Source organism: Achroia grisella, unplaced genomic scaffold (assembly GCF_030625045.1).
Source record: "Achroia grisella isolate CSIRO2021 unplaced genomic scaffold, CSIRO_AGI_Agris_v1 utg1920, whole genome shotgun sequence".
NCBI lineage: Eukaryota > Metazoa > Arthropoda > Insecta > Lepidoptera > Pyralidae > Achroia > Achroia grisella.
In genome coordinates, this window is record NW_026712695.1 from 1968349 (window position 1) to 1992890 (window position 24542).

A 24542-nucleotide genomic window follows, 5' to 3' on the forward strand; every position below is an offset into this window, starting at 1 on the left:
AAGTTCATTGATCCCTTATACTACATATCGAAGCATATCGTGACTTACGCAGCAACAGTTGTTTTAGAAACCAATTTACGCAAAACGAAATATTTGATATTTTAGTGGTCCTTTTATTATACGAACATTAGTGACATTACGGACATGGACATTTAATAGAGAGAAGAGAACAGAATTAATTTGGTAACAGAGTACAATATTATTTTAGAATGACATTCGAGTACTTACTTAATATTAATGTTTCTGCATTTGCATGTTCAAAAATGTTATGATATAGATAGATATATTATGTACCTACATCACTACAGATATTATAGAAGTAACTAAATATTGATATTCTACCTAAAATATATCTACTTAAAGTCGCATAGTATTTATATCATAATCGTTACGTTACGTTAGTCACAATTTTCTTAATATTAAAATTAATAACAACGTTATGTACTTTACTGTACTTCTCTCTGTAAACTATGTAACAATTATTTCAATATGATAATAATGGATGTACTATTAATGACAATTTAGTACCTACTCAATTTCATGTATCTTTATTAATTAAATTTATATTACATATGATGTTGTGCTGTATAAAGGTATAGCAATATATACAACTGTGTTTTCATAAAATATAATGGGTATCATCTATTGGTTAATGTTACAAGAATTATCTTTACAAAAATGACAAATTTAACAATAGCATAGCACATTAGTTGCAGCACGTTTCTCAACCTTACACCATAATTTCCTTAATGGCAAGCAAATCGCCCACCACTTAGCTGCGAATAGCCATTAGCGGATATAAATACGATCGTATTTTATCCCCTATTAGAGATCAATATAAGTCGAACTACTTCTGTATACAATAGTACCATGATTGTTTTCGTATAAGAAATCTCACCGCTGACGGTATAAATATTTACTGAGCAAATAAAATAGATGCTGATAACACTGCGCTCGTGCTACAAATACTTGATAACATTTTACTCTCGAAATTGTTGTGGCACTGTGTTTTACGAGCGTTAAAATATACATTAATTTTATGTAGAGAATGCCATTTATATCAATTTTGGCTTCTGTAAAAAGAGATATAAATGTCACATCGAAATATTTTTTTATTTTCAATGGTGACCATAGCGGTTAAATGAAGTAGTACAACTTGAGAATTTCCCATGGGTTATGTGACTAATGGAATGATAATGAACTGGTTCCGAAAGTGTCAGAAGTGCGTAGGAATAAAGTAGGCGAGTGAGCGCAGTTGAGGGTGCGCAGTAACATTTTGTGGCCCTATAAAGGGATGGGCATTGGTACTCGCCCCATTCACAAGTTCCCAGACGTCAACTTCGCAGCTCCGGTCAAGTAATTGTACCAAACTTTAGTTTCGATTTTGTGAAGTGTATTTGAACTTTTTACGTTATATCTAATCATTATGAGAGCTTTTCTCTACGTAGTTCTGGTGGTTATATCTTGCGACGGCATCTGTAGCTTGCTATTGCCGGTAAGTATAGAAACTATAAACTTTGATCATATTACTTTGTACATTACAATATTTCCACGTCAAAAGTTTGTACTAGAAGCAGAGATTGTAATATTTCGATATGTGGTTTTTAAATTGGAAATTTTATTATGATATAATTTATAATAATAAAGTTTTTTATTTACGTACATAGCCAAGTTAACCAACATTAAACAAGTTTATATTATGTGTACATAATGTTCAGTACGGTTGAACGACAATGTAATATGAAAGTATAAAGATATTTACACTATTCATTTAGCTCTGTTTGGTTATTCCAAATGACTGTACTTTAGATAAGATATAATTTTAGACTATATAATATTATATTTAGATGAAGCGAAACGATCACAGCTCATAGTAAATAGATAAATGTAAACTTTATACAATAAATAATTTCCATGTAAAGTTAACACTTAAAATTTTGAGTCGTTACGTCGAGTCATTTATAAAATTTATATGTGCAGAATAACTACAAGCATATTGTTGATTTATAAAAAAAACTATGCAATGTAAAATTAAATAATTATTAGTACCTACACTATATATTAACTTGGATTTTTTCCACAAAAGAACTATGTAAATAGACATAAAAAATCGACTGAAATTTAACAATAAAAAGATATCGCAGTCAAATTGACAACGTTCGTTTTTTAAATTCAAACAGGTATGCTTAATATAAGTTTATAATTGAATTTCCTTGCAAAGCTTAAAGACCCTGCACTTTACTCTTTGTTCTTCTAGTCGCCTCATTCTTTTTACTCTGGCTGAACTGGTGACATATTGTTTCTGGACCCGATAGACACAGAATTAACAATTTTTCATAACAATTCATAAACATAAGATCATACCTCCTCAGTACCGTCCTATTTGACCAACTTCAAAATAATCTATTGTTTTTATTCTTTTCTGTCTTTATTTATATTTTCGCCAATTTTTTGGTTGGGTTGGATTACTGGATCTTTAATTGATATTAATTGTTTATTTTCAATGACAGAACTGCTGAATAAGAATACAATAAAAAAAACTAGTTAAAATTACAATTTATATATTTCTTAAATATTCTAGCCTAACTCAAAATCCAATATATGTATGTAATAATTTGATAGGAGTATAACATAATTATGAATATTTATCCAATAGTAATCTAAAATAATTGTAGTATAAATAAATAAAAAAAAAACACTTATCGGCCATTCTCTCTTCTAACTCTACATGAAACAAATTTAACAAGATTAATAAAAATCAAAGTTTAAGGGCTATAGAACCAACAAGAAAATGTAATAGGCAATTTCAGAGCAATTTTGATGCTTTGATGTCAATTTATAGCGAATTTATTAGTTTCAATTGTTGAATAAACTAGTTTGAGTACTTATTGCTTTAAAACTACAAGTAATAACATAGACTATTTTATTAGTGGGAATGGCAATTTAACACACTTACTAACTTAACTTATTAAGAGAAACAATTGTTGCAAAATAGGACTACATTAATTCATAATTTTAAAATATTATATCATGTGTATATTAAACATTAATATAATAATGTTCCCTTCAAATTACATTTTAGAGTTATTGTGTACCAAAAAGATCGTGCTGGTTGTCTAAAAATATTATGTTAATGTTGGTTTATTGTATTATTGTTCGTAAATATATATAAATATATAGATAGTAGTAGTATAAGTTATTTATTGACCATCGTCTTTATATAAAGACATAAAAGTTAAACTAAAATGTCACTTGTATACTACAACGGAGAAATGTAATCCATTTCGCATAACATTTCTTATATTACCTATGTATTTTTTGTACCCAATTCCTACATATTTTTTGTCAGAAGACTATATTTCAACAGTATTTTAATTTTCTATTATTTAAAGTATTTCCAATTCCAATTTAATTTAAGAAATTTTCGTTGTTGTCTATTTCTTATGGGAAATATAATTGATAATAATATAATTTTATTTTTAATAACCCTGCAGATTTTGTAAAAAAGGGAACCTACCAAACATCGTTTTATAATTAAAATAATCTCTTAAAAACCTTCAAAATTGTGAAAGATATCGGGTAACATACAGAAAGAATTTCAGTTCAGGATATTCTCAATTCTCCTTTTGAGCAGGTTAAATATATCTACGCTTTATAAATAGGTAATTGTAACAAAAATTTGCTTTTAGTAAACTGTGTAAACAAGATGTCAATAAGTATTATGAATTTCTTGCACGTTTTTATAGTGTCTAATACAATTCTTAGTAGTTGTTCACGTCCTAATTTAATGGACGTTGGGTCAAAAAACGGCGGAATTAATCGTTCTTTTTGCAGTGTTAATTTTCTATGTTGTGTTAATATATAATATAGTAAGCTGCATGCATATTAGTGTCTATACCAATATATTTATAAAGTAATGATTATACAATGTACCAGAGAATAAGAGAATTAATTCACCAATTAGGAATATTTTTTTTTGATCTATTTTTATGTTTCGCTGAGACATACGCACGGTATTGGGTACTAAATAGGTGTATAATATCTTAGTCCTCAGAAATGATGATAGAGATATCTGTAAAAATATACCTTTTTTCCATGTTAGTCTTATTTGTCATTCCAGTCTTATAAGCGATATGACAATAATTTTTTTATGGTACTAAAATATTGTTATTGATAGTTTCGTGCAAGCAGATATATTACGTATACTGTGAAGAACCATTACGGAAGACTGGAATTTATAGCAAAATTTAGCAAACCACTAAGCAATTAAGCTGTTTATTGTTACAAATTTTTCCCAAAATCATATTCGAAAATTTACTTCTACAGTGACTAGAAGGCATGTTTATAGTAAAAATCTTGACTGTGCCAATATATTTTATTGTTTAGATGTAATTTCTTTTTCTAAATAACTATACATCTCAAAATATGAGTACAAAAATAGAGTTATCTGTGGTAATCTTATAATGGAGTTGAAAAGTGGTCACACGTATGTGAAGATAAAATAATAATATCTTCCCTATGATCTCAGCTTCTTAACTTTCATGTGGAGTTGTTACTTATGGAATTGTACGCAGTCACTGGGTAGGATAGGTACTTTTACTTCGGTAAAAGCTTTTATTTATTATTTTATGAGGAGAATGGCAGGGCGACAAATCCTTGAAAATATTTCGGTACTATATTATCTACTTTAAGAATATGCCTAATTAATCTTATAATTTAACTTTAACGTATATGTGACAGCTTTAAATATGGTATAAACAGATTTATAGTATGCTTGTCTAATTCTAACGCCATCAACCTTTTCATTGGGTCTGGTAAGCATATATCTATTAACAATGGAAGACAAATCGAAGTTTTGTATGATCAAAGCTTTTCCGAAGATAGCTTTTCCGATCTATATTCCTGATCAATTCACTCATAAGTATACCATAGTATGGAAGAGAACTCTGGCTTCTGAAACACAGGTATTTTCTTTACCTACTTCAGGGACATCATAAACTATTTCTAAAAGTACGTGATCTAAATAAAATATATTATTATAGAAGCTACTATACTAATATATATACTAATACTAGCCTAACCTCGGAATCATTTCGATGCGATAATTGCAATGACGCTAATAGAATTTCCTATTACGGTTTCATGTCTAATGATTGTGGATCATTCTTTAAAATTAATAGCTTATCCATTTCCGATCATCTTTGTACGTACGTACGTAGTATACCCATTTCCACTTTTGACGTCTGACTTCTGTTTCCTGTTTGATCCAGTAAGTTCTTTTCTGGGCGCCGAGTGATAGGCATTATTGTGCCGCTCAAATCTCGTAAGGATATTCCATTCTGTTCTATTTCGGGAAATAAAATTGCGTTTTAAGTAATTCTTAACTTAATCATCAATGTATGAACATGGCTTTTTTATTGAACTTCAAGTAGTCGAAACCTGAATAATAAAGCTTCAAATAGTCTACAGGGATATCCGTTTCTATATAAATACCTACTATAAATTTAGAAGAGTTACTATTACTAATTTGAGTTTATATTACTAATTTCTTATTTGTAAATAATTACATTTAAGTAAATATCATCATGACGCGTGTCATAGACAATTGTGCGTCATATTCTGGTGCTGACAGTCATAATTAATTTAATGTGTTTATATAAAATTTATTAGGACGTTAAGCACACGTGACATGTCTCTAGTATTGTAGTGATGATTTATCGCATACATTAAATTTTGTCTATAACATGTTACTCATTGCTATAATACCTCATAAACCTAAAAGTGTTTCTTATAGACATGTCGACGACATATCGATAGAAATAGATATATATTTATATTCGTAATGTTACCGTTTTCATTATTTACGTCTCTCACTGTCCTGCCAGTCATTAACTCTCAAGAACATTTTTGAGATAGGTATCTGTAATAATAACTGTGTAATAAATATCCATAAAAAATAGAACGTTGAATTACTTAATATTATAATGTTCTTGACTTACATGTTGATTTACTTTTATACTTCAAGCTGTCGAGCTCTTCAAACTTGACATTCAATAACAAATTGAAAATAAATTAAAGTCTATATTTAGATCATAGGTATTACTATACATATAACATCATATTTATATCTTTAGTACTTTACAAGTAATATTTTTTTGTAGAAACTTAACTAAACGTATACAATATATACATTGCATTGTATACGAAATATAGTACGTGATATTTTGTATAGTCTAGAACATTTTATTGCATAATATAAGATCTGAAAATATTATAGTTAATTGTTAATAATTGTTATCTATTATTTATACCCCTTTGTGATAAGTGGCCTACCCCAAAAAAAGTATTATTTTTTTATAATTCGGCTTTAAAAATACATACAACTCTAAATTTTCACCTTCCATCATCAACTCCAATTTTTAATAGCGATATTGGTAGTTTGTAGTATAAAAACAACCTATAATTAACTATTGTATAATCAATATAACCATGGCCAGAACAAACAGTACAGTTCGATAATGTTTTGAAAGAAAAGTCATTCATCAGATCGAAAAACGAAAATATATTTTGCGTAAGGAAACTTCTGTGACGTGATTTTATTTTCGTTCTTGTGAAACTTTATAGATTATCTAGTTATATTTCATAGAATTAAATTTTGATAGATGAGATTTAATTTGACTCATGTTACATTATATCATTAACTAGGTAGTTTAAACTATATAAAATATATCGCTATAGTATATACTCTTTGAAAATCAAGGAAACAATTTATTTCCTTTGAAAATAAATTCAATTTCCATTATCCAAACCACTTACTTCAAAACGATTAACGAAATAAACTCTCGTTTGTGAGTCCAGTCAATCGCTTAAATCACTTAAATATTTTCTATCAAAAGAACAGAGCCAATTTTGTTAGACGAGGGTAAGAGAATGCCAAAACTGATGTTTTTCGAAGTGTGAAAAATGTGGTATTCTCATATTATCGAGTTATCTGAGCTTAAAATAGGGTTTATGTAGCAGTAAACTTTTGTTTAATAGCTCGAACATAAAATGTTAACATTCTGATCAGCCGTTACATTATGAATGAATATTAGTGCGTGCAAATATTTACTACATTTGCTACTATATTGTCATTGATCCGAAAAAAGGTGACGGTGTAACGCTTCAGTGCTCAAAAGCCGCGTGTATCATGGCGTGTAAACATAGCTTTGACCTGGGTTGGGTTAGGTATTCGGTCGACATCACTCTATCGTTACTCTGCAATTCATAATGATTGGGAATTTATTCATTTTCAGTTAAATATTACCAACTGGATGTTTCTGTATTTATTTGTAATTTTTGTTTTATGAAACTTTGTACGATATTCATTATTGTATACCTTATTTGAAAATTTTCATAATTAATGAAATAATTTATTTTTACTGAAAGTTTTCATCATAATTAGTAAGCAGCATAAGTTATAAAATTTATGGAATGTGATTGTATGTATGTATGTGAATGTATGTTTTCTATTTTTACAACTATTTTCAAATCTTATATCTTTTTAAACAGTTAGTAAAAAAATGCCTGCGCTAGTCTTGTACCTATAGAAGTATATATTTTTATACTGAATACATTATATTACATATTGTGGCCTAGTTCTTTATTACTTGATCATTTAAGATCATACTTTCACTGTGAAAAAGCCTGTAGGCTATCAACCTCCTTACATAAACTAGCCATATAACACAGACACATTTTAATAAAAAGTATATTGTCAAAATGTCAAATTAATTCGCTTGCAAATTACTGATTTAAATAAGTTGTTAAATTAATTATTATTTGTTATTTTTAATTCTGATATTATATACACCGTCATATATTCAATCTTTTATTAATATCACTCCTTCTGTATATCAACACGCCAACCATAACCACACTGGTGACCCCGACGTGATTGGTAGTGGCTAAATCCTTGAAAATAAATATTTTGTCACTTCTGTGACGTGAAGCAGCAACAGGTTTAATTTTATCTGCAAATGTACGTAAACGTGCTAGAAAATCTGTTACATCGGTCGATCCTTCTGAAGAACGATCGAAAAATTCACCAGGCAGTCTTATCGGCTCTCCATAAATAAGATCTGCCGGAGAAGCTTGTAAGTCTTCCTTAAAAGAACTTCGAATACCTAATAGTACCCACGGAAGTGATTCCGTCCAAGAACTATTTGCATGGCACATGATTGAAGTTTTAAGTTGCCTGTGAAATCGTTCAACAAGACCATTACAAGCTGGATGATAGGCTGTAGTTCGTTTGTGTTGAAACCCGGTCATCTTAGACAAATGTTCGAACATTGCCGACTCAAATTGACGACCACGGTCTGTAACAATTTCTTCAGGACAACCAAATCTAGAAATCCAGCCAGAAAGTAACGCCTTAACGACAGATTCTGCTGTAATATCCATTATAGGTATTGCTTCCGGCCATCTTGTAAATCGGTCAACAGCAGTGAGACAGTACCGATAACCTTGAGATGAAGGCATAGGACCAATAATGTCAATGTGCACTATTTTAAATCGTGCTCGAGGTAAGTCGTAAGTGCCTAATGAAGTGGATACGTGACGACTTACTTTAGCACGTTGGCAAGCTATACATGACTTAGCCCACAATCTGCAGTCCTTTCTGATGCCAGGCCAAACAAAGCGCTGAGCTATTAATTTAGCTGACGCGTTAGGACCAGGATGGCTCAGAGAATGCAGACTGTTAAAGATTCTCTTCGAAATGTCTTGGGTACGAACGGCCTAGGAGTTGCTGTACTGATGTCACAATACAAGGAAACGCAACTTCCAGGTAATTCTCGTTTTTCAAGACGCAAAGAATTTGGATTAACTAAAAAATGAAATAATTCGGAATCAGTATCCTGTGCTTGTGCTATAGCCACTAAACTGCTTGGTGATTGTAGCTCTTCAACACGAGATAATGTATCAGCTACCACATTATTCTTGCCGGATATGTGACGGATATCAGTGGTAAACTGAGAAATATAATCTAAATGCCTATACTGCCTAGGCGAGCAGTTAACTTTCCGTTCATGAAAAGCAAAACTGATCGGTTTATGGTCAGTATAAATTATAAAATGTCTAGCTTCGAGCATATGACGAAAGTATTTTATTGCTTCATAAAGGGTAAAGAAGTCACTGTGTCTATCGATAGGCTTAAACCCGCTTTTATTCTCAGTGACCAACACGAGTCTACCAATCAGGATTGCAATATTACCACAAATCGTACTACTCGTTTTGGACGTCGTGTACATTTTCCAGACTTTTATCGCCCTTAGCCAGGTCTCAAGGGGGGAGTAATGTAGGCTATCAACCTCCTTACATAAACTAGCCATATAACACAGACACATTTTAATAAAAAGTATATTGTCAAAATGTCAAATTAATTCGCTTGCAAATTACTGATTTAAATAAGTTGTTAAATTAATTATTATTTGTTATTTTTAATTCTGATATTATATACACCGTCATATATTCAATCTTTTATTAATATCACTCCTTCTGTATATCAACACGCCAACCATAACCACAAGCCTATAAAAACTCCCCATTAATGTATAAGATGGCGGTGCGATAGCCCAGTGCACAATGAATTTTATTCTGCTCGGCAAAGTCCTGACTAATCCAGCGTTACTTTCACTATAATAATTACATTCAACTCACAATTAATGCCCTTAACTAATTGTTTTTATATACATAAATGTAATTATTATTCAATAATTTTATTAATTCAGTGTCAATATATACAGACATATCTATGTATATGTCTATAAAATAATAACTACTCACGGTATTTTTTTGTCATTGACAGTAGTATTTTCTTAATCATGTTATTAAGTTAAATGTATAAATACATATCCTTTATTTATTAGTTAGCTAATATTGATGTTCGATATATAAGGATAATTAAACTAATAATGATATGTAAATTATATTTTGGATAAGCCTACAGCCACGAATTTACCAATTTACAGAAATATATATCTATGTCATAGTATTATAGATACAACGAAACTTACATGAGAAACTTTGCCATAGAAACATCACTAATAAATTCAATAATACGGGTGTATTAGTTTATAATTTATTATCTTTATTTTATCGACTTTGTTTTATACTATGTAATAGTAATAATGATGATTAGTAGAAAATGTTTTTTCATATTACTAGATAAACAATGAAATTGACATAATGCTTCGCTAGTTCTATTTCCTGATTTTAACTGGTGTTAACTACTGCTCCAAATTTAACCACAAACTGAACGTTTCCAAATTTATGCTAAACGTCACAGCTGTTGAGGTTTGCAATTAGTGTCATCAAGATGTTAGACGGTTCAATAAATAAATAATATATTATGTTAATTTCTGACTAGATGGGTATAAACAATAATTGTAATGATGTTGTTCGTAAACTTACAACTCATTGCACCATTTATACTAAAAATTATAAATTAAAAAATCAAAAATAAAGCGACATTGTTTTTAATGTTTAATTCCACATTTAAACTACTTCTCGGACAAACCTCTAATTTTGTAATGTATGAGCTTTATGAATTCAATAACAATGTTGTACCTCATGCAAATTTTAAGTAAAATTACTGTCATGTTATTTCATCGCCAAAAATTGGTGGAAAAAACTATGATTTAAAAACAAACTAACTTTTTGAATTATTTACTATGTATTTGTCATACAAATGAAAAAATAAACTTTGTTTACTTCTTAACTGTTGTAGCTGAAAAATTCTGGGTTTATGTAAATTCATCAACCATTTTTAGTCTTCATTTTACATTATGATGTCTCTTTTTCTAGAAATAGATTGAAGATTGCAGCAGGTGAGCGGTACGAGGAGCCGCATAAACAGAGTCGCTATTATTAAAAAGAAAATATTGTATATATTTTACAGTAACACTTAGTTTTAAACTTAGAGGAAATTTATATTAAGCCCTTGTACAAGCATGAATAATAATAGTAGACAATAAAATTACAAGAATAATTACCCTTACTTAGTGTAGCACTGTCTCTTGACTTTAAAGCTAATTTTAAGGTAGCCCTTTTTAAGCCCTATCATTTAAAGTTACCTAAAGTAATGTGGGTATTACTTGAATTACTTCAAAATAATGGTTTCGGCAGTCTAGCATTCTAGCACACCGCTTTACTTCCGATGGTCGCAGGTATGATTCCTCGCTCAGTACAAACATTTGTATTCGTGAGTATGATAGTTTATATCGTTCTGGATAAAATATATATTAGTTGTTTACTATCCATAACCTAAGCTCTATTCACCGTGGGACTAGTGACGCTGTGTTAATTGTCTAGGGTTATTTATTTACTTTAAACTAAGGCCTTAGTTAGAATCTGACTTACTACAAAACTTTTGGATGAATTCTCAACTGAAAAAATAAGATTTTTCAATTTATATATTAATCAACTGACTATTATTTGTTACTTATTTTGTAATATTTTTCATTGCACCTAAATTTGTTTGATTTTCACGTACAGAAAGAGTGAATGTGGGTGTAGAAGTACATTTAAAGTTACTCAGTAGTAAATGTTTTTCTCGGATTATGGGACATTAGCCGGACGGCTACATTCGTAAATTTAGATCCCACACAAAGGATATAAGGGTGTAATAAGCCCATTTTCTATGTTACAAATTCAATTTGGTACATAGCTTATATTTTAAGGTTCGCTTGTTTGTTGCTCAACTAAACGATATTCGCTCATGTCAACAAATTAATGAATACTAAATGTATAGCAATATATTGAAAAGTAAAGTTAATTAAAATAATTCTAAATTCCTTTTCAATAAATTACTAATTTATTTGACTGCTATTGCGCCTCTTAGTGAAATACAGTCAAATATACGATTACTATGAAATATTTTTGTTGACACAATATCTTTAACAGATTGTTTTGTTTGCAGGGCAAAGAACATGGTCCTTTGAGAAATTCTGCGGCTCAACTCTCTTGGTTTTCCAGAGTTCGGCGTCTGCCTCGGCCATCTCATCGTGTTATAGACCCTAACGAAGGTAGAATCTCTGTATGCTTTATACGACTACAATAAAATTCATTCAGTTAAAAACATGATTTGAACTTTGTATATTTGATTGACTCTTAGTGGTAACATGGATATAAGTCTATTATGTTGTCAAGAGGATTAAAAAAAAACTTTGCATAGTTTCAATGTATGCTAGATACTAATGTCATATCAATATCATTTCATCATACCTTTCATCAACATCGTGATTTCAGTTAGTAGAGATGGATTGAATTAGAGAAAATTTATTACAATCTATCGAGTGGCACCTACACATTAAAAGCAATGGATTGAAAAAAACTTTATAAAGTCATTCGATGAACATTGAAATCGTCAAATAACAAATTTATTCGGTATTAGTTTGAATATCAGAATTATCTGGGTGCACAGTCGTTTATATGCTGACATACAAGAATTATACTGTAATAAGGACTAGCGACACCGTGGGCGCTATATTACAATCAGCTTGAAATTACTCATATTATACTCGTCATTATATATATTCGGTACTTGAAGCCTTACCTTTAGTCAACACAGAAGTAGGTATACCCCAGAGACTGATAACTATAAAAGATTTTGGCTGATTTTATGTTATCTATATTATCCATTTCTGCTGTAAAAATATCAAGTACATTATCTGTATGGTACTGGTGATATTTTTATTATATAAAAGGGTAATACAACTAGTTTAATTTCAAAAGAAATAAACTTATGCATTGAAAGGATCTTTATTACATTTGTAGTATAATTATCCTTGCCTTTATAAGCATTAGTTACCATTTTCTACTAGTTAGACCATCAGCTTGTTTACCACTCTCAACGCTTTTAAGGAAATGAAATCTAACTTGAGATCTCAGTTTTCAAACGATTGGCAAGCACAGGCGATAGCGTAATTTTCATAAAAGTCCTTTTTATAGAACAAAATACACTGCCCTCATTTATATTTCAGAGAACTAATGCTTGATGTTATAAGTTAATAACGTAAACTAAACTTATATAATTTTTACAGATTGTTTTCTCGTGACGTCAGAGGAAGGAAAATTGTATTTTAAGTCACCATCGGATGAACCAAATGTCTGCGGTATATACATGATAGCCGAACCTGATACTAGAATCCAGGTCACTTTCAACTATCTAGACGTACCCTGTGACAATGGAGGCCTGGTCGCGGTAAATAATTATTCCTTTCTGTTATTGTTTATGTTTTTTCCGCCCAATATTATAAACGTAGAAGTTCGTGAGGATGTATGAATAATTGGATAGATATCTGAGACAGAATTTTTACACAAAAATCTTTGTATGGATTCTAATGAAATTTGGTATATACATATATTAAACCCTAGATGACACAAATAATATCTATTTTTTTAACCGCTCGGTTGGCGGTAAAAAACTTCAACGAGATCGTAAATATAATATTGAATGACTTTTATTCAATTCAGAATACATGAAATACAAAAATTCATTCAACCAAAGATTGGAAAATGGGACTTATATTTTTGTAGTTTCAAAAATAATAAATATATTTGGTTTTAATTACAATGATAATTCTTTCAAACATATCTGTGTGCCGTTAACTGTACCTATTTCAATTTTAGTCGAATTGACTCCATTTAAACTTATATACAAAGAACATTCAAATAATAAAATTATGTATATTAATTACCACTTAAAATATATTTTACATGAATATTTTTACCAACTTTAATTAATTATAATTTTTTAATTAATTAATTACCAAGTATTTAATAAAGCCGGTCTTAATATTATTATGACCGGGTTCATTACCCGTCTGTTATTACTTATAGTAGACCTCAAGGTATGACTATAAGTAATGACAGATCGGTCAGGTGAGCAAGCATCTGCATATTAAGCATATTCTTTTACATACTGAAACTATCACAACATAGGTAAGTAAAATCCTTTCTCAGTTTTAGACCGGCAGCAAAAAGTAATTTGTTTTGCCACTGCTACATTTACGAACACAATCTGTCAACCTTACTACGCGGTTTGTTCGCAATTCTCGCATTTCGACTAGGTACATTTACTATAATTGTATTTTTACGTGCCTTTCTCTAGCTACCACGTGTTTCATATGTACTTGTACTTGTGTACAATGTGAGTTGTATTTGTTCAGTTTTCTTATCTTAAAATAAAGTAACGTTAAAAATAATTTTATAATATACTTTATGTATTTACACTAGACATTACATATTTCCTTAAATCTCAGATCTCTTGGCTGTCTCTGTTCTTGCTGTATATATGCTGAACATTATGTCTCATAAGACGCCGACTATGTTTACGGACGTACCTAAACAAAGAATGACTGTATATTCGACAGTTTTATTAAATACAACTTTGTTGAATTTTATGATTTACTTCTTCATAGAGAAGTCTTTTGTAACTATAATACATCTAATATGCACAACAATACAATCTGTCTATTGTCCTTTTGTTATAGTATTAGGAAAACGAAAATTATCTAAAAGGGGCTTTTATTTTTTTATTATGTCAAAGAAGCTTTTATGTTAAATAACTTATATGAATACATTGATAAATGTGAATGTAGTGCTAGAGTACAATTTCAACTGAATCTTGACCGTTCTAATGTATATACTTAGGTAGATACATAAAAATAATTCACTTAGTTTATAGATTACATTTGATAAGATACATAAATTGCAACATTTTAAATTTTCATCGTTATCAGCTACTGTAGCATATTGTGAATTACAAATTAATTGTTGTTCCTGATTTCTGCCATTATTATTAATACATTATATTATTATGTGCTGCTTTTAACTATAATTGTACCCCTATATATTTATTGCAATTATGAGTATGTATGTACATATATTGTATATTTATCTATCATGCAAATCCCGACAGACGTTATTAGATGAAAAATAAAAATTCTATTAATCTTTATTAAATTACACTGATTGTGGTGACAAGAAATAACTGTCCGCACTTCATACTGATTGTGGTGTCGTTAATCGATTAATACGTAATTTGTCTAGACGTATCGATATTAATTGATTTCATTTAATCAACCTAATAGTTTAAGTTTATAGTTGATGATTCAGTTCATGTTCCAATCTAGGCTAATTATTCCTTATTTGAATTTATAAAAATATTAGATACTCTTAATTGTCCGAGTGCTTTTGTCACTCAAATCAAAATAAGAATGAGGATTCCAAATACTATTAGTGTTATGTCTATTTATTAATTACTAGCGACCCGCCCCGTATGCAATGTTGATACTAAATATACCTAATTACCTAAATTTATCAGTGTTACTGTATAATATTATGCACGTAATATACATATAAACCTTCCTATTGAATTACTCTATCTATTAAAAAACCGCTTCAGAACCCGTTGTGAAGTTTAAAAGATTTAAGCATACATAGGGACAGACAGCGTCAGCGACTTTATTTTATACTATGTAAAGATTAGTACAATATTGTTGTATACACACATCCAACAAATATTTGCTGCATGTTGGTTTTATAACTATACAATCTAGTTACATAAAATAATGCTACTTACATAGAAATAAACGAGTACTAAAATGCTATTCCAAAAAATACGCACCGACGATTCCTATTAGACTGAAAGCCAAATTAGTAAAAAGGGTGAACTCGGGTCAGTCTATTATCACACGCATTCGGCTATTGTCACATAGTCTACTAAAAAGTTAGCTGAGTTTCGATATTTATGTGACATATCATTGATATATTACTTTTATATGATTTAATATAAAATATAACCAAATGGAGCCAGAAATCTAACCTTGTTTCAACAAAAATGCGTTTGGGATAGGTCTTGCGAAATATATTTTACTGAAAATACTGTAATACATAAATTAATTGTCCCTTCCTAAAATCAGTACATAGTATATAAAAGTATATAAAATTTTATACTTTGTAAAATATCTAATATCAAATGAATATATCGTCGAGTTACTGAGACAGATAAATATGGAGAAATTATAATAATTTAATACAATAACAAACGCAAAGAAGTATATGAACTAATCTTAGGATTCCAAAGGAGGACGTGAGACTCGGGAGTTGTACCATAGTAATACAACAATATCGGTAACGCTGTAAACGTGATAACAAATAGTGTATTATTAAAAGATAAATTATTATTATTAGTGGAATGTATACCCACATGTACCCAAATAGGAGTACTACTAATGTGTATACCAAGCCGAAATAAATTGATAATAATTACGAAGCTGTCCAGCTTCCCCAAGAAAATAAGGAAAATTTTGTATTAGTACTAGTAACAGTTGTTTGGACTTTTAGTATTAAATCGCATGACCGCACTGTTTATATGTAAATAATTTTAGTAATTTGACTATGCTTCTAAGCACAATTTATTTAATTGCACGCTTTTAAATTAATTTAAGCTGAAATGAAATATAAAAATAATGTAAATGTTTGTATTCATTTGTTTCTAGTTCTAAGTAGGGGTATAGGTCTGTATTTTTAAAATGTATGCAATAATAAGAAAAAATCCTTATTAGTTAGCAATCTTTGCAACGTAGTGACTCAATATATAAAGTCTCGAAAACCAAATAAAACAAGTGAAATAACACTATCGTTTTAAATATTTTTAATAAGCAAATTTTGATATCTTTCGAATAAATATTATGTTCATTCATTGACAATGCCGTATCAATTATGAAAAATTATGTTATTGGGTAATCTAATGGAGAGAACAATATTTTATAATTTAACTAGCTACTCACTCCGGCTTCACATGGGTGTACATGTATAATATATATAAGCCTTCCTCAAGAATCACTCTATCTAATAAAAAAATCCGCCTCTAAATCCGTTGCGTAGTTTTAAAGATTTAAGCGTACATAGGGACGGACAGACAGCGACAGTGACTTTGTTCTATACAATGTAGTGATTTAGACAAATTGACAAGAGGACTAGTAGCCGATAATGTATACAGATCCATGAGAAAAAAGTAGGTCGAGAGCTAGTTAATCGTGGCTCTCCTCATTGAACGGAGCAAATTGGCAATATTCTCAAAAGGCCAATTTACGAGTACTCGACACCAATGAGCGTACATGGAGAGTTGTATACTGAATTGAGAAGAAAAAAATAAGTAACATATTTAGAAAAAGTTGTTTACGTTTATTTATATTACTGCTTGTAGAAGTATTCGTAAATGGTTCTATGCAATATCTGAATTCTCGTAATTAATCTGGGACAAAAGTTATACCAATGTAAAGTTATTTTACTTACTTTTTTAATACTGTGTACAATTTACACAGTCTCAACAGTTGATTGTTAATTTTACTAATGCTGCATACATTTAGTATTTTTACTGTAGGTAGGTACATTTTTAAGTATACCCTTTTTTCGTATACATATCTATTACCTACTAACTAGATATATGATAATATGTTTAAAAATAAGATACAGAGGTATTAGCAACATATATAATAGTTACTGCTATTATCTATTACAATGAACCAGAGATTAGCTTCCAAAATTACTTGCTATTATTGGTTTGTTCCTAATATTATATTGAATATGTTTCCATTTATGTTCGCTTTGTAAGTAATAATGCTATCTGGCTATACAGGGGCGTGTTTAAATAGAATGAGAGCTTGATATTTGTCACAAGATGAGCTTGTGGTTATATCTAAATTAACATATGTACATATTTTGGCTATATTCAAATTCTGCTGAATATTAATGCACTATTTCTTTTGTTGAAAACAATTCCTATTAACTTAGATAGCATTTCAGATTGCAGTATAAAGTTGTAATCTAAAACTAACATTTAATTGTATCGTTAGAGTATGGACATAAAGGAAGAAAAATGGAAATTATATGAAAATACTTAATACAAAGACAACATCCAGATCATTACGCCCAGAACGTGTATGAAAAATCGAATCAGAAGATAAAGATGTCTATGTAACCAATACTATCATAATGTTTTTAGACTAATATATTGGCTTCTCTGTTATGTGGTACCATTGTGCGTACTTGTCGCCACTCCTAAGAAATATGGTAAAATTAATCTAAGTATAATAACGGCCACGTTCCTGCTTTATTTTTATTTAGGAATATAATACCAGGTACAGTCTGCAACAATAGTTGATGAGCGTATTCTGTTTTCTGACTTCCCTATACAATACTATATAAGTTATTGGCTTAGGAAATTAAATAGTGCCAATTTAATCTTAAGATAATATGCTATATACGTAACTATGCACCAGATTAAAACAAATTGTTAACAATGAACTAGGTTTAATGTTGTGCCTCCAGAAAATCGTGATTAATCATCCCTGGTAGAGCAACTATAGGTTATATAACCTTTTATGTTTCAATAGCACATTTTGCATTAGTTGACTAGTTGTTAATTGCATTAGTGACGACGAAATTAATATTCCATTATCGATCAATAGAAAAGTTTTGGCTCTAAATAGTTTCAAGTGCTTTTATGTGATGAAGTTTTCAAAAATCTTGATATGGTTATATTTTTTATGCTGACCTTACTTCTAGGTTTGAAACTTGTACTAATATCGTACAAATTTAATTAATTAGATGAATATCGAGTATCCGCAAAAAAAAAATGAAACTTTTCTTTTCATAGTGGGTGGATGGATGGGAACTAAATGGCCAGGTGTGGCCAGCGGACGCTTGGGATGACGATAGAGTTGTGGAATCATGTGACACTCGACCCCAGAGAAAACTAATCTCCCGTCAAAACGCAGCACTCGTACAGTATCGGGTACCAGCTCAAGGGAAAGGTTTTGCTGTCACCATACGGCACTTGCGAAACCCTAGACGTAAGAATATCACTATTTTATGTACTTAATTGGAATGATAAATTAGCTGACGGCCCACCTGATGGTAAGTGGCAACCATCAACTACATATATACATGAGCAGCACTACAGATACCACGTATACAGATGATAACTGCGATACCATATGCAGACTAAGATTTCATTGTCTAATCTGTATCCTAAAACTAAAACACAGTGTACAAACCAAACTGCTTAGTGGCTGGAATAGGTGAGACAGAGGTGGAGGGATTGAGATGTAGGTGACACGAAGTCTACCTGTGTTATTTTATTATATTATATTATAGTTGATCTTTAATATGTAAGGTAATGGTATATAATGTGTTAAGACACATTGAAATAGGTAATTCAATGTGTCTAAATATTATTGGATGTATTGATAGTTCGTTCTAATTCATAATTAAATTTTGCATTACATATCTCAATTAAAATAATAGCCACTGCATTTATTTTCAGCATGCAACGTTATGTTATTCGGCGCTGAAGGCGTGTATACGCTACGTAACCATGGTGAAACAGGGAACTGTTCGATAATTGCGGTATCACCTGCCACAGTAAAGATATTGGATCTTAATGTGGGCCAAGCACTGAAGAGAGGCAGCCTTCTGGATATTGAAACTGGAACTATACATCATGTAAGACAAATTTCTTGTTTTATTTGAAAGTAACTATTATTTTTCGTTAAGTATTTTTCAGTTCTCGTTACCTATATAAGGAACGTCTGAATGATATTTAGTCGTTCTATATTCAGAATCTTGAACATTCTATCAACTACATAATTTTAAATTTATCTTGGTTAAATTAATTGATTATCTTAACAAAATTGTTATTATTTATACTAATATTCTATACTAATGTTTTAATATTTTATACTAATGTTCTTATCCAGTAGCAGCAGATCTATTATATAAAGTAGTAACTTAAAACTTTAACTAACTTTTTGCTTTTTATGTGATACTATGAAGATGTCTACCAAAAATAAAGTCAGTAATTTAATTATCCAACATTAAATATTATTATTTACCTTCTCACTTCTCATAGGTACCTACATAAAAATATGTTGTATACCATATATACCGTATATTAACGATATAAAATTCAGTAATAAAATAATTGTACTTACGTTATTGACAATTTAAGAAATAAAATATGTATAATTTGATAATTTCCTCAAGTTACAAGCATCGGAGTCGTAGTTCATTTTGAATAAAACAAAATGTTAATTAGGTAATATGCATTCATTGAATTCTAAAGACAAAAAATATCATAGATATAATCAATATTGACTGGAATAAGAAAATGTAATGAAAAATCTAATATCGTGTCATATAAAAAAACAATATATTATCCAATATTGAATGATTATATGAATGAATGTATTGAATATAAATTATAACATTCGTAAAAATATCTTAAATAATAAGATTTTATTTTTAGAACTTTATTATATTGGCTTAACTTAGCTTCGCTTCAAATTCTTCCGGAAACAGTCAACATTTCACATTGATGGGTATACGATTATCAGAATCTTTCATTAGATCGTCGTAAATCTAGTTATAAATCGAATTACTTAACGAGGCCACGATTATTTTTACACACACTTACCCAAATTAGAATTATTTCACTGTAATTCTACACTAGACACAATTTATAAATGCTACACTGACTTTCTTGTTAAATAAGTAGATATAAAAATAAACACACCATTATTAGGTAAAATTAAAACAGAGAAAATTTTCAGCAATGATTTTTCTTATCTCTTAAAATATACCTCTAAATCCTTTTTTATAGTTTGAATATCGTAAATAATTTTGCTACCTGCTTATCGTAGTAAAATATAAAAAATACAACGTACATCATTGTATTTTTAGTTTATGAATAACACTATGTTTATTTAATATATTGATAACTGAACTAAAATAGCAGTAGATGCAATTTCATTTCTTTATTTTGTTACTAGCTGTACTCGCGACTTCGTCCTTGTGGAATTTAACTTTATTTTTTTTTATTTTTTTTTTTCTAAAATAAAGGTAGCCTAAGTTACTTCTTATTACATCAGCTACCTCCCAAAAAAAAGTTCCCGTTACAATCGGTCCAGCCATTTTAGAGATTAGGCGGTACAAACAAACAGACTGACCAAAATAGTAAGAATGTTATTTTATTTATTACAATATTACAAATATTGTGATAACCGTTTTTTTATACATGCATATGAATATAAATATAATAAATAACATACACCAAACACAGACACTCTAATTTTATTTATATGTATTGTTAACCTTTAAGACACCGAGATGAGAAACAACTCAATCACGACCAAAATGAATAATATGCCATTTATTTGTTTGTACAGTGTACAAAGCGGGGTTTGCCCGATTACGTGGAAATCGGTGGAGCTAGCGGTCTGGACCACACCAAAATGGAGGTGCTCGACAGTGTTTGCGGACTCGACTCTAATGAAGGTACCTAATACTCGTTCGATGTTTCATTACGAATGCTTGATTTCTTTTTCGATTATTATTCTTTGCTATCACTGTTTATCTGTATTTCTTTTCTTGAATATACAATAATGTCTAACTTCCATTTCTTATTAATAGCGTGTTAAACCTTAAAGTAGTAGTAGTAAACCTTAACCTAGTAAACCCCTACTAGGTCTACTGGCTAAGTTTATTATCGATAAAACCGTCAGTGGAGGTGGAGTTCTCTATTGATAAGCTCAACTATCTATTTTGATTAGGTAGAGAAGGAGAAAGAACTAATTCGCATGGTAATTTGAAGTATATGAAAAGTGTAGTATATAAAAATATAATAATTGGATTTAATTTTAGAAATGAACTACGTACATAGTCATAATTGCATTTCTCTGTAATTCAACTTCAATCACTTAAAGATATCATCGTGATCCAATCTCTGAAATTGATTAAATGATCCTCCTCATAAATCTACTATCAATGTCAATCTGTTTGTCTATTTAAAAACTTTATTTTATATTAAATAGAATTATTGTGACTTCTATTCCTGCGTACACCTGGTTCTAATTATATAATTAAAAAGCTATGTATCAAATAGATACATAGTATTGGATTTATATTGAATTACTGTATATAATTTATAGAAATCAAAACCGTAGATAACAACCGCAGTCAAATATTTCGTTGCAAAATAAACAGATCAAACTTTTACTTTTAACTTATTTACGACACACACAAGAATCTAAGGTTGTTTCTCGTTAGTTAAGCAAACAACCCTGCTCAAAGTGAAACAAGCTAAATATTAATAACCTTTACTCATACACGTACCAGGAGAGTTCTGTTGAAGTATAATTTGAACTAGCTCTAAGTCATTTTTTGTTTTAATTCTATAAAGCATGCTTTAATATTCATTTATAAGAGTGAAATGTGTTCAATTAAATAATCGATTAAAATGCAATGTCTGTCAAAAACACTAACCAGACTATTTTAATTTGGTGGTGATTTAATGTATAGCAAAGATTCGCAATATCTTCTAATAATATTTGTGATATAATGTGGCTATATATTAAACAAGTATACCAAAAATTACCCTTCACTTTTTTAATTTATCCTTCAAAATAAGTTAACTAATATTTGTTGGAAAATTAAGATCCACGGCGATTTTCACATAAAAGATTCTACCTAAATCTCTAACAAACTGTTGATGAAACAATCCCAAACCAGTTAACGTTGTTTAAATCCCTTATTGCTAAGTAATATAATAATAATGAACTCCGTAATACGGCGGTAATGGATGTTTCTTTGTGTAGAGAATTTGAGAATTTAGATAACATTTTTTTTTCTGTACAGTGTAAGTTAATTTAAATCAAAGTCAACAAGTAGTCGTTCCTTTCCAAGGTACTCTTATTCTCGCCTCCTTCATTTATTTAGTTTACTTATGTAAATGTTCTTAAATATTTTAAGCACATTCAAGATAATATTTATTTTGTTTAACCGCAATTTTATATGTTGTTTTTGCGTTGTTCTTTTAATTTATTACAGAATCAAGTTATTTACCAGAAACTACATATATATTGTATATATTACTGTAAATAGAATATTATGCACCTTTTAAGGAATAGTGTAGTTCTACACTATTTGATTTATAGTATAATTTCAACTTCAGGAAGTTAGATATTATGACTTAATGGAATGAACTTAACTTGTTTTGACGGTTGTCTCACAGTTTTCCTAATAGGCTTGATAGGAACGTTAGGAAACATTAGGTTCAATTCATCTAATTTGACTGTATTATTAATAATTAGAGTATTAATTAAGACATTTAATTTTAAATATGTACAGGTCGTCGTCCTGCATATGTGGCTTGTGAAGATACTGTTGTGAGACTGGTTTCTAAAGGAAAATTCTACAACTCCGTAACCTTGGCTTTTGCACCCCTTCCTCTTGAAGAATTAGAACACGCTGACTTAATTTGTGGAATGAACGACTTGTAAATTTATAATCGAAACTACTACTGCGGCACAATTGTTGTAACTTATTTTTAGTTACTTAAGTTTTATTATTTCTTTTATTAATATATATATATGTATACTCATCGTTTATTATTAATTTGCTGTATACTTTTAAAACTACTATAAGTAATATATTGCATAATACATTATTATGTTCATATTTTCACAAATACAAAAAGTAATAATCGTGGCTCACTGTAAGGCTGTCAGAGAGCCGGGTAAATATTAGTAATTTAAGTACTTTTTATGCAAGCCAAAGCAATCGTATAATATTTATGCAAATGTTACACATCTTTCTAGGCTTTGTTACGATTACATACATTTTCATTATAATGTAAAGGTACGAATAAGCGTAATGTTCCGTAATTGGGTATTCCGCATTTATCTTATTTTATTCATGTTAACTAACTGACTTTGTACCTACTCTCCGTTTTTTGTCAATAATATATTTTAATATGAGTGTGCTGTGTCATGTTTATAACTATTCGCGCGAAGAAGATATGATTCTCTAACATATTATATAGATATATAGAGATAGAGGTATTAAGTAATAAACATTCCATTTTAGATATTTAATTTTCAGTAGGCAATTCTAAAATGTGACTATAATATCAAATAGATTGATATTTTTAGGTGTGTTAAATATAATTTATCCATAAATGATACTGAATACCGTATAGTTAAGATTAATGTATTTAGGTAACTAGATTTTGGAATTGTTAATAACTTTATCTAGTCATTATGCAAAGTTAGATTAAACTCAATACCAACACCTTAATGCCCCAAATACTTGTCAATAAATGAACATTATCTGTTTGATTGTTTTATTTCATTTATATAAGTACTCATCCCTGAAACGATGATTTATTAAAAAAAATACTACATAAAGTGCCTAGTTCTGGAAGAATAGTTTAATATCTACCGTCTTATTACTAACTCTACTTATAAAAACAGTTTATTATAAGGGGTCAAAGCTATTCGATAGAATAACTTACAGATCTACGAGTAAAACTAAACAGAAACGGAAAATTTTTACTCGTGTAGTGCACATATTGAAAAAAATAGATTTCAAAGTTGAAAAGTAAATACATTTCTCACGACTAATGCATCCTATATATCACGTGTTCAATATGAGAA

At 29.6% G+C, this 24542-nt stretch overlaps 1 protein-coding gene across 1 annotated transcript; it reads left to right on the plus strand.

Annotated features, from left to right (window-relative positions):
- The first annotated feature begins 1338 nt into the window (after positions 1-1338).
- LOC131841776 (corticotropin-releasing factor-binding protein) lies at positions 1339-23408 on the plus strand. Its single transcript, XM_059190101.1, has 7 exons — positions 1339-1495; positions 11960-12065; positions 13083-13243; positions 18707-18902; positions 19376-19554; positions 21276-21384; positions 23236-23408. The coding sequence occupies exons 1-7, from the start codon at positions 1427-1429 to the stop codon at positions 23385-23387; spliced, it is 972 nt and encodes a 323-aa protein (XP_059046084.1). The 5' UTR covers positions 1339-1426; the 3' UTR covers positions 23388-23408.
- The last annotated feature ends 1134 nt before the right edge of the window (positions 23409-24542 follow it).

Excerpts from the sequence above, each read along its gene's own strand:
- LOC131841776 (XM_059190101.1), top strand. The coding sequence starts at position 1,427 with ATGAGAGCTTTTCTCTACGTAGTTCTGGTGGTTATATCTTGCGACGGC. Across the intron at positions 12,066-13,082 it reads TGTTATAGACCCTAACGAAG|ATTGTTTTCTCGTGACGTCA; the intron begins GTAGAATCTCTG and ends TAATTTTTACAG. Across the intron at positions 19,555-21,275 it reads AAACTGGAACTATACATCAT|TGTACAAAGCGGGGTTTGCC; the intron begins GTAAGACAAATT and ends TTGTTTGTACAG.